Source organism: Mytilus edulis, unplaced genomic scaffold (genome assembly GCF_963676685.1).
Source record: "Mytilus edulis unplaced genomic scaffold, xbMytEdul2.2 SCAFFOLD_1220, whole genome shotgun sequence".
NCBI lineage: Eukaryota > Metazoa > Mollusca > Bivalvia > Mytilida > Mytilidae > Mytilus > Mytilus edulis.
In genome coordinates, this window is record NW_027267199.1 from 16106 (window position 1) to 26805 (window position 10700).

Below are 10700 nucleotides of genomic sequence, written 5' to 3' on the forward strand. Positions count from 1 at the left end.
TTGCCAGGATAATACAAAAAGTTAACTCCATTTTCTTCATTGCATGTTTGTTATCATGAAGATAATTATGTAAATATATAGCTATATATGATTGTCAATGAGACAACTATCTCTCAAACTAGTTTTTGTATCTTTTTTCTTTTCAACCTTTGTCCTTAATGACTTTCTATATATTATTTTTGTTTCTTCTACTGATGAACTTCAAAGGAGTTTTGATTGCTTGTATTATTTTCAAATCAAGGAATACAATAATCTTTTTTTCATTTTTTCACCTGTGACATCTGGTTAATAATTATGATTTAACTATGGTGCATTTTTCATTGATAATACCATTATTTTTATCTTAAAATGCCCTGTACCAAGTCAGGGAAATGGCCATTGTTATATTATAGTTCGTTTCTGTGTGTGTTACATTTTAATGTTGTATTTCTGTTGTGTCGTAGTTCTCTTATATTTGATGCGTTTCCTTCAGTTTTAGTTTGTAACTCGGATTTGTTTTTTCTCTATAGATTTATGAATTTCGAACAGCGGTATACTACTGTTGCCTTTATATAATACATCTTTAAGTTTTCAACTCTGAATTGTCTTCAATGCTTTTATCAAGATGATACTTAACTTATCTCTACATCTTAAAATGTTTTTTCATGATTTAATAGTAAGCAGTGCTAATTGTGTACATGCACAACAATTTAAATTTAGAGGGGGAGTGACAAATTAACACAAGATGAAAATACACAAACAAATGACAATCGGATATGCATACAAATTAACAATAAACCAGTTCGAACATAGGAGTAACATTAGGCATCTCTGAAGAATAAGCATGCTCTGCCTTACATACGACACACTTTATGTTGTCTACTGGCAGAAACTGGTAAAAAGTCATATTCATTAAGAACCAAAATCAATTTAATGTTCTGTACCAGTGCCCACTAATGATATCTCAATTGAAGCTAGCTATAGAATTTCATACATGGCCATTATGTGTAAGAATATGTAAGTGTTTTATAAAAAGTTAGCTTAGGATTGATTGATGTGAAAACAAATCGCACAGTACTAGTATAACATGCTTCCTTGAATTGTATACTAACTTTCAGGAAGCTTTAGTTTGTAGTTCTTGTGGAAGAGGGTACCAAAGTTTCATACAAGGTAATTATGTGTAAGAATAAACAAGTATTTGGTTAACAGGAAGTTGATGAGTACACATCATAAGATAAAGCATGCTCACATGAAGCTTTATACTAAATTTCAAGAAGCTCTGACTTGTATTTTGGGAGATAAATGAAATGAAATTATTGGAAGGTAAACCAATATACTTGCTTCTTTTGAGGTATAATAAAATAATGTAAAACTGTGAGTGGAATAAGTTATGGTTATGAGTTTTGCACAATCAAAATTGTTCGAAGTATCTTTCCTTTAGATATTGAGATTATGTGTACTTTTTCTGAATACTGGGTTGTAGAACTGCCTTAAATTTAGTCTATACAATTCATGGAATTAACACATACATTGAATGAAACTGAATTTCTTTCAACAATTTTATTATGTCATATAATTATTAAGATCAGCAGATATTCTTCAATAAATATAAACAAAAATAAATAACTGGCAATTATGCAGTGTTTTACATGGTGTTGTACATCAAAATCCAAAATGTTATTATTAACAGATTTCAAAATCACCTTCACAAAATCTTAATTCAACAAACCTATACCTAAATTCACTAGCTTAAACATCATGAAAGTTACTTCTGTCAAAGTTGGCAATGACTACGCAATTGATTTCATCATTAAAAAATACAACATTTTACATCCCTGGACACTAAATCAAATGAGCATTTGAAAGAAATATCAAAGCAAAAGAGAACATATTTACCCTGTTTCCTCTAGTCAAGTTTAAGCTGCAATCAAATGGTGTTTGGGCCACCTGTGATGTATATTTTGTCCATTGTGATGCTTTCATAAATATTCATCAGTTAAAATCAACCCCAAAACAAATGAATTTATATAACAAATTTAACACCTTTGTGTTCCAGTGCTTTAGGTAGGTTAAATTTTCCTCAAATCAATCTTTAATAAAAAAAAAAATGTCTTAAACATTCAATTTAACCGTGTCTTGCCTTTTATGGCTTCTGTCAGTATAAAAGTGTAATATTGACTGATGAAAAACTGTCCATTATCAGTGAAATTTGGAAAAATAGCTTTTTCTTATGACACTATTTCATAACATAAAATTAAACATGAAACACAGATTAAAGTTTTTGTGGCAGCTATTTAATTCTGAAATAAATAAATAAAAAAATATAATTTTCATACACAAGTTCAGTAATTAAATAAAATGTCATATACAAGTGGAAACATGATAAATAAACAGCTTGTACCTACCCATGTAAAACACCAAATATCTCCATTATAATTTATGTATTTCTCATATGTTCACATATTTGTAGCAGACGGAGATATCAACTTAAATTTTGCTAAAATATGCAAAGTCTTGAAACATTTGCAAAAAGCACATTGGGAGATAACTTTTTCATATTAAGGTCAATAATGCATATTTATTGATTATTTGATTTTTTTACATTTAAGGAGAATATAATTCACAACAAAAGTTTTAAAACTAATGGTTAAATTCATAAAAGAAAATAAATATGCTAATTTGGCACATGTAAAAGACAATAAAAATAAATAATATCTGTCATAAATGTTGTACAAAATAAATCAGTAACTGGAATAAATAGTCCATTAACATTTTTGGACATAAATGATACAATTTACTAACCCTGGCTTAAATATTTACCACATCCTTAAATGGAAGTGTATTCCTTACAACATATAATTTGTCTTAATTCAATTGGCATTGATATCTTAAATCATCTTTGGAAATTATTGAATTTGCCTTCAGAAAGCTTTAAGAGACTACTTAGGGAAAAACATGATGCCATTCAAACATACCTCTTATGAGATGGTATTTGTTTTTTTAAACACTGTTTACAATCACATATTATTAAGAGGTGCTAATTAAATAAAAAATGTAAAAAAATCATTAATGCAACTAAAAATCTCCTCTAACAAACAATTTCAAAAGATATCTAGCTTACATCATTTTTTACTTATATCACATTTTGAATATAATGAGTAATACTGCATAATCAATAGTATGGATGGACTAAGACACACAATGGACGGAAGAATGTGCATAAATACTATATATGGATCCTGGACTAATATCACACGAATGAAATCATAAAAATCTATCTTGACTTCAATGATGATCGAAACAAAAAACCAATGAATTCTCCTATTTTGATTAGTCTGTTACCATAACACAACTCATACGTCAGACAGTGACTTTTGTAATCTTATGATTTCTTCACTTTGTTTCTGAACTTCAGGAATTCATTACTTTTGTCCATGCCAAAACTATCATAAATCAATTTATGGCAACGAGAAAAATGGCATATAAATAAAAATTCAGCACTATAAAAGATCATTTTTTCTTTGTTCCACCTCTGTAAAATGGTCCTCTAATAGTTCTTGACAGTGGCAGAAATTGTCCTCCAAAACATTTTTCTTCCTGATGATCCTGGCTTATCATCAGTTGTATCTTTGTCGGCAGAGCCTCTGGAAAATTAAAATAAATCTTATTGAATGATTGTGTTTTGGTAAAATCTGTATGTATGAAACATCCTTTTCCTAATTTATTTTACTACTATATCTGTCTGTAAAGAAAATACTTTTGGTAGATTAATTTTAAATGAGAATGCTTAATACTTGAACAGTATCACTGAGATGCCATGGGTATGTTTAATTTTGCTATGTACATTGGTCTCATCAAATCATTTTAGACACTGTACAAGTAATAGTAATTTTCAGTTGTGTAATATTTTATATAATTAAACTAATTTTTTCTATACTAAGGTTATATAATGTGTAAATTGGATTAATTTACTCACAGTAAATGTGTTTATTTTTATATTTTTCAAACATTTAATTGTTATTTTTTTCTTTTATCTTTTTTGGAACCCAAGGATTCCATTCATCAATAATTTTTATGTAATATGTTTTATCTCCATGAAATCTTCATTTTTGCAGAAACAACAGAAGTAGTTCTGGCAACATGGTCTATCAAAGTGTAAAACAAATAACAAAAATTCAAATAGACCAATCACCTTCAAGTATATGAAGATATGCAATACATATAAGAATTGTTGGTAAAATTATGCAACAATTAATTATTTCACAGGAGAACCTTAGAGAGATATAAAGGAATTCAAGGTCATGTATGATGAATAAAGACTATCAATGGATAACTGAGTCTTGGTATATTCAATAGTTAAGTATACAAAGGTTACGTGCACACCAGCACCCAAATATATTGCAAAAAAAATAGAGAGACTAAGACAGAAGAAAGAATTCATTTAGTACTGGCTGCAACAGTTAATAACATATATATGAAAAGTCAAAATATGATATTTACTTGATAGAAATCTTTATCCCATTTATATGTTTATCACTTTTAATATACTTGTATCCACTACTTTATTGTCTAAATGGATAATCTGTCATGTCTTATAGTTTGTAGCCAAAATAATTATAAAATTGCCTTAAATTTCCATATCATTATTGTCATAAAAATTGTTTGGACGAATATTGTCAAATAATTATATAAAGTTCGAGATTGCATGTTAGTTACTTAAGGGCATCACTGTTTTTGATATCCTGTGGTGTTTATCATTACCGAAATATGTTCGTGGTTGTTTTGTGGTTTGCATGTTGTGTCGTCTTATATTATTTGTTTGTGTGTTTCTCTGTTATGAATGTTCTTGTGTGTATTTGTGCTGTATTTCTGTCATGTATGTTTTTAGAAATATTTTTCACCATTGTAATTAAGCAGGCGGTTTGGCTAGACATTAAAACAGGTTCAACCCACCGGTTTTTTTTAAATGTCCTGTACCAAGTCAAGAATATGGCAGTTAACATCAAATATTTCGTTTCTAAGTGGGTTGGCCTTTGTTTTTCTTGCACATTGGTGTTCCTGTTGTTCCTTTGTTTTTCTCATATAGTTGATGTGGTTCCCTTGGTTTACCTGGATTTGTTATTTCTCAAAGGTTTTATGACTTTTGAATACCGGTATACTACTATTGCCTTTACTTACTACTCTGGTATAAAAATGACTCAAAATATTTAGTCTTATTGTATCTCAAATCGAAAGTTTTACTTCAATATGGTGATTGTTGCACTTCGCTTGTTTTACAACTATTTTGATATTTAACCTATTTAATGATTACTATAAAGAGGAAAGACCTCTCAATTGTTCAAGAACAATTGACATTTCAATTAAGGTCTTTCCTTTTTCAAAAGGGAAAGACCAAAATCCTAAACTCAAGAATTCCTTATTGAACCAACAAAAATTACCAAACCTGCAATATGAGCCTGTAGGACAAGAATGTCCAAACTTCATATCATACATCTTTTGAATTGAGAATGAAGGTCAAGACTCAAGATACCCTAAATATAAAATTTAAATATATTCTGAATATTGTGTCCAACTATGTGTCTTTGGAGCAAATATTTTCACTGAAGTATATTTAGTATATATGTTTGAGTCACTAAATCACAAAGTAGTTCCATAGCAAAATTGAACAGGTAAAATATAACTAACATATACCACAATGCTAAAGACAATTGTAAACAAAGTCACACACATGTAAAATATAGGTACCGGTTATAGTTACTAAAAAGAAGTCTGGTCAAATGTTTTGTACTGCATACATGTAATGATTGTCTAATTAAATATATCAGGTAATGGGATATTTTGGCTGACATTTTTGGTATTCGATTTTCCAGAACTGTTGAAACACTACATGGATATTAAACTTATGAATTACGCTAAGAGGGTTGGTAGATTTGTATAGAACAAATTAATCTCTATAACAGTGCATATAGCAGTTTGAATTGGAAGATATATATTTTAATATAAAATGCATTTCCATTTAAGAAATGCCAATGAGAAACTATAAATGTTTTAATTGAATACACAAGCATTGCTAAAAAGAGATGTGGAACTAAATTAGTTATGAAAAAGGAAATTAGTGGAATTGCACCTTAGAGAATGGTAGTGACAACTTTTGTTATAGAATGAGTTTAATAACTCGTGGTCCAAAATATCTGTCTTATGAAGTAAAAAAAAAATGATGCTAGATTAGCTTTGACACACATAAAACATGTCTTCTATAATTTAATCAGGTATTAGTTTAAAAAGTGAATTATAAAAAAAGTTATCCAATTCCCCAAAATCACATATTTTATTGAAAATATTCAGTCAACTTTACAAAAAATTGTAAAACAGTGTGCAAAAACACAAACAGTTGTCTGTTCAAATGTCTCCTGCTCTACAAGTATACAAGTCTCAATCATTATTTAAATTCACATAAAAATGTTATTATGATCTCCAAATTCATTTTTTTAACAAATTTTGTCACTACACTACTCATCTTGTCAGTACTGTTACCTTAAAATTTTTACTTCTTTTTCTGCCCTAAAATTGGCATTTATATTTAAGACAGTGTTCCATATTTAAAAAAAAAATGAAAAAAGCTATATTATCTATATCATACTTGATTTTCATCAACAGTAAAATAACATAATGCAATTTAAAACAATTGCTATTTTAAACTCATGTAGTCATGAAAAATTAAAGTAAATGATACAACATGATGTAAACTATAAGTTTTGGAATACAAATGGTAAATTTTAACATCTAAAATAGATAACAAGTTTAAATACTTTCAAATAGCTAACAAGTTGCAAACTTCAACTCACTGTAAACATTGAATGAAGGGCAGTAATATCTTTTAAAAAAGATATAAGAAATTTTGTAGCTGAGGTTAAGTAAAATATTCTACAAAGTATGACCTAGCTCTGCCAATAGTGAATTACATTGCTAGTTGTGTAAAGGTCCAACTATAATCAAAAGCTGTTCACCTTCCTGTTGCTACATCAGTGGAATATTCTAGCTATGCAAATTTAACTATGAAAACTCCTCTTAAAGCATACTTTTTATTTAGCAGCCTTTGAATTACCTAATATATCTTCATGTTCACATTAAAAGGCACGAATACATCATAAAGCAGTGAGAAAAAAAATATAGCAATTAACTGATCATAAGCATATATTTTTTTAGAAGAAAAGGATATGATCAATATCTAAATCTCCTCAGATAATAAAATCTGAAATCCCAAAGCCACATAATGAAGGAAACCATTTTAAGGACTATAAAAAATTCCCCTACATAATTTCTACAAGCTTAAATCCTTCTTTATTACTTTTGCCTGATCAGTTGAAGTTACTTACTCTGTAATACTCTTTGTATTTGATTCCTATATATACATATACACACATTTATAGTTATTGATTCCTATATATACATATGCACACATTTATAGTTATATAAGACATCTCAGTAATTCACTGTACAAATTCTTTACATGTACATACAATATTTATATGTTTAGAATTGGGATATATAGTTCATGTTTTATAAAAATTCTTTGTTCTGTAGAGTTGTACTTCTGAACTTTATGATGTACAACATTAGTATAAAAAGAATTTGTCCTTTAAAGGAGGTTAACAGTGCGTTCTATACAATATATGTTTGTAAAAAGTAAAATCACAAAAATACTGAACTCAGAGGAAAATCAATTCGGAAAGTCCATAATCACATGGCAAAATCAAATAACAAAACGCATCAAAAACGAATGGACAAGAACTGTCATATTCCTGACTTGGTACAGGCATTTTCAAATGTAGAAAATCATGCTTTACTGATTTGTATTTTTTTTTAATCCTTAGAATGAATTTGATATGTAAAATCTTGATAAATGCATCAAAATGTTTGCAACTGAAAAATATGTAATCTTAAACAGAATAAAAAATAAAGAACCACAAATAAACATCAATATTTTCAGAGACAAAACATGCCACAATATATAAAATATTAACTCACTTGTTTTCAGTAAATTTCTATTTTCTATTTTAATAAAATAAAAAAACACTGTTTTTTCAACATAAGGCTTTTATGCAAACATGAATATAAAACTATGGTATACTTTAATAATTTTCGCAAAGAAGTGACTATAATCAGTAACCACACATGCAATAAACTTCTTGGTTAATATTATATAAACATGCAAAATTCAAAATGCTATCTTCATCACATACTAAGGGACAAATAAATGATGTCAATTTCATTATGCAAAAGTAGAAGTTTGACACAGACAACATGAAAATACTCTTTAATTTCGAAGCAGTGGTTCATTTATCAGTGCAGTATATGATGAAGTTTGACATTTTGATCACCAAGTGCATAAACATGTTGAATAAATTAGTACAATACATAGTAAGCTATAGAAAGCTGGAGGATGTAAACATATAGTTACCTGCAGCTGACACTGTAGCCAACTGTTTTGACTGAGGACCTTTCGCTGATCGCACTCTGTTTGAGGGCTACAATAATGTGGCATCAAACATTACAAGTTACATACAGAAAAGTTCAAAACTGACCATTTGTATCAAAATTTCTCATTTTTCATCTGAATTTTCATTATGATGTAAAAATTATTTTAATCTGTCAATAGCAATAACTATTTCCTAAAAATAAATTCAAATAAAAACAACAGGAGGCAGAAAAATTTCCGTAAAGAATTGTTCTTCAAAACAAAAGTTTAACAGTATAAGTCAATAAAAGAATAAACTTAAAAGTGATTAATCTAATTTTAAAAAGTATAAACATTATAGCTTGAAATCAGTTTTGAACCTCCGGGAGTTGCAATGCAACCACCACCAGCAACACAATTTGTTAACCTTTTGACCTTTTCCTTCAAAAATCCACATGATCCATCAAATAAATGCTTGCCCGCCAACACAAAAGCATGAAAATTAGCTCATGAATGTTTCCTTGTTGGAAACACAATGGAAGGTGGGGGTTGCTTTGCAGTAAATATTTCCATGTATACATCAGGTAGATACAAGTAACATAATCGATTTTAGAATAGTCAAGGCATAGTTTTGATTGTTTTGGTTAAATTTTAATAGTTTAAAGACTGCAAGGATTATAAAGGTGTATAATATATATAAAAAAATGTGAGGGCTGTAAATGAATATATGTTTCACTGCTGTCTTTAAATAATGTAAATCATACAGTCAAACCTCTATTAAAAGGTAACTCAACATATAGCCTTTCAAAACAAATGGTAATTGTTATACAGTGTAATTTGAATTAGTTGGACATTTGTCATAAATGACCATACCTTCTGTGCTGTTTGAGTAACCTATTAATGCAGATGGACCTTATCATAATCAATCAAAAATAATTGTCATGTTTTCAAACAATGCATAGCTTTTATATGTGGAGAAATGATAAAAGTATGTGTGTAGCTATGACTTAATAATGGATTCATAAGCAAGTTCCCTACAATAGCTGCTTCAGGCAGGTTTGACATGATGATGGTGTACTGTGATCACAATAAAACAAATGTGGAACCTCACCTCAAAATATTTATCAGAAACAGTTGGTGGAACTGACTGACTACAACTGCTTCTATTACTATCCTTTGGAGACGGAGGAATTGTATTAGTCTCTCTTAACTCTCCTTTCTTCAACTTCCTATGAAACTGCTCTTGAAAGTTTCTATCTGATATTGGTCGTAGATCATAATTAGCACCAGATTTAGAGTGTCTACTACTTGCACTATTATTAGAATTATGTATATCTTTGTAGGTATTTGTCCTATCTAAAGCACTAATCTGGTATGATTCCACTATTGTACCATCAGGAATTCTACGGTTAAAATTATTATTATTTACATTGCCCGGAGTTGTATCCCCTGATACTTTTGGTCCTCTTTCGTAAGTTCGATCACTCATTGGATAATTTGAAACTATTCCTTTTTTACGTCCATGTGGCTTTTTAAAATCTGTCATTGTAGAACTATCCTGAGTGGCAAAATTTTTCCACTGTTCTGGATAACCTCTACCCATTAAAGTTTCTGTCAGAGGAAGTTCGTCTATCTGTACATAATTATTTCTATCAAATACAGAATTGGGTTGAGCATTCTGGTTAGGATTAAACTGATCAGGAACTGAATTATCTGTCACATATTGTTGTTCAACAGGTATTTCTATTTCCCCATCTTCATCATCCTGGTCTTCTGCCATCTTCTTCTTAACCTTGGTAAAAAAGAAAGTATTCTTTCATAATACTCATAAAATATTGAAATCCTCTTAAGTATAAGCTAGAGTGTAATACCATTCATTGGAGATATTAAGGTTCTTTGCAAACTTGCAAGACGAAAAACAGTAACTGCTTATCTCTTTACTTTTTTACAATTTTTTCATTGTGTTTCATTTTAATATTTTTTTTCCCCTATAAAATGGATCTATCTTTATCTTGCCCTGCTATACATGTTCTTATATCTGAAGTTGTCATATATTCATGTAAACTTTTAATTATTTATAAAAAAAAGAAGCCATACTATCATTCAAATAAAGCACCAAATTTGCAAATTTTGGTAAAAAATGTCAGGACAACACCAATGCCCCTGTCTGCAGAATAATAAGAGTACACATTAATCTGTGAATAAAAGGTCATCCAAAGTGAATACAGAGTCAATCATATACTAATAAACCGAAACACAGGAG

The 10700-nt window shown here is 29.1% G+C and overlaps 1 protein-coding gene across 7 annotated transcripts; it reads right to left on the reverse strand.

Annotated features, from left to right (window-relative positions):
• Positions 1 to 1524: 1524 nt before the first annotated feature.
• LOC139504976 (uncharacterized) lies at positions 1525 to 10247 on the reverse strand. 7 transcript variants are annotated; one of them, XM_071294848.1, is made up of 5 exons: positions 9549 to 10247; positions 8441 to 8507; positions 7356 to 7381; positions 6514 to 6540; positions 1525 to 3623 (listed from the first exon to the last, which is right to left on the reverse strand). In XM_071294848.1, exons 1-5 carry the CDS (start codon positions 10215 to 10217, stop codon positions 3597 to 3599), a joined length of 816 nt encoding a protein of 271 aa, XP_071150949.1. In that variant the 5' UTR covers positions 10218 to 10247; the 3' UTR covers positions 1525 to 3596. The 7 variants fall into 7 exon arrangements, with proteins under 7 accessions (XP_071150949.1, XP_071150950.1, XP_071150946.1 ...); XM_071294849.1 differs by lacking the exon at positions 6514 to 6540; XM_071294845.1 differs by lacking the exons at positions 6514 to 6540; positions 7356 to 7381 and adding an exon at positions 8008 to 8031.
• Between the last annotated feature and the right edge of the window lie 453 nt (positions 10248 to 10700).

Coding starts and splice junctions, on each gene's coding strand:
- LOC139504976 (XM_071294845.1), bottom strand. CDS start 10,217: ATGGCAGAAGACCAGGATGATGAAGATGGGGAAATAGAAATACCTGTT. Junction 8,508..9,548: donor TTTCTGATAAATATTTTGAG/GTGAGGTTCCAC, acceptor ACATTATTGTAG/CCCTCAAACAGAGTGCGATC. Junction 8,032..8,440: donor GGCTACAGTGTCAGCTGCAG/GTAACTATATGT, acceptor TTATTAAAATAG/AAAATAGAAATTTACTGAAA.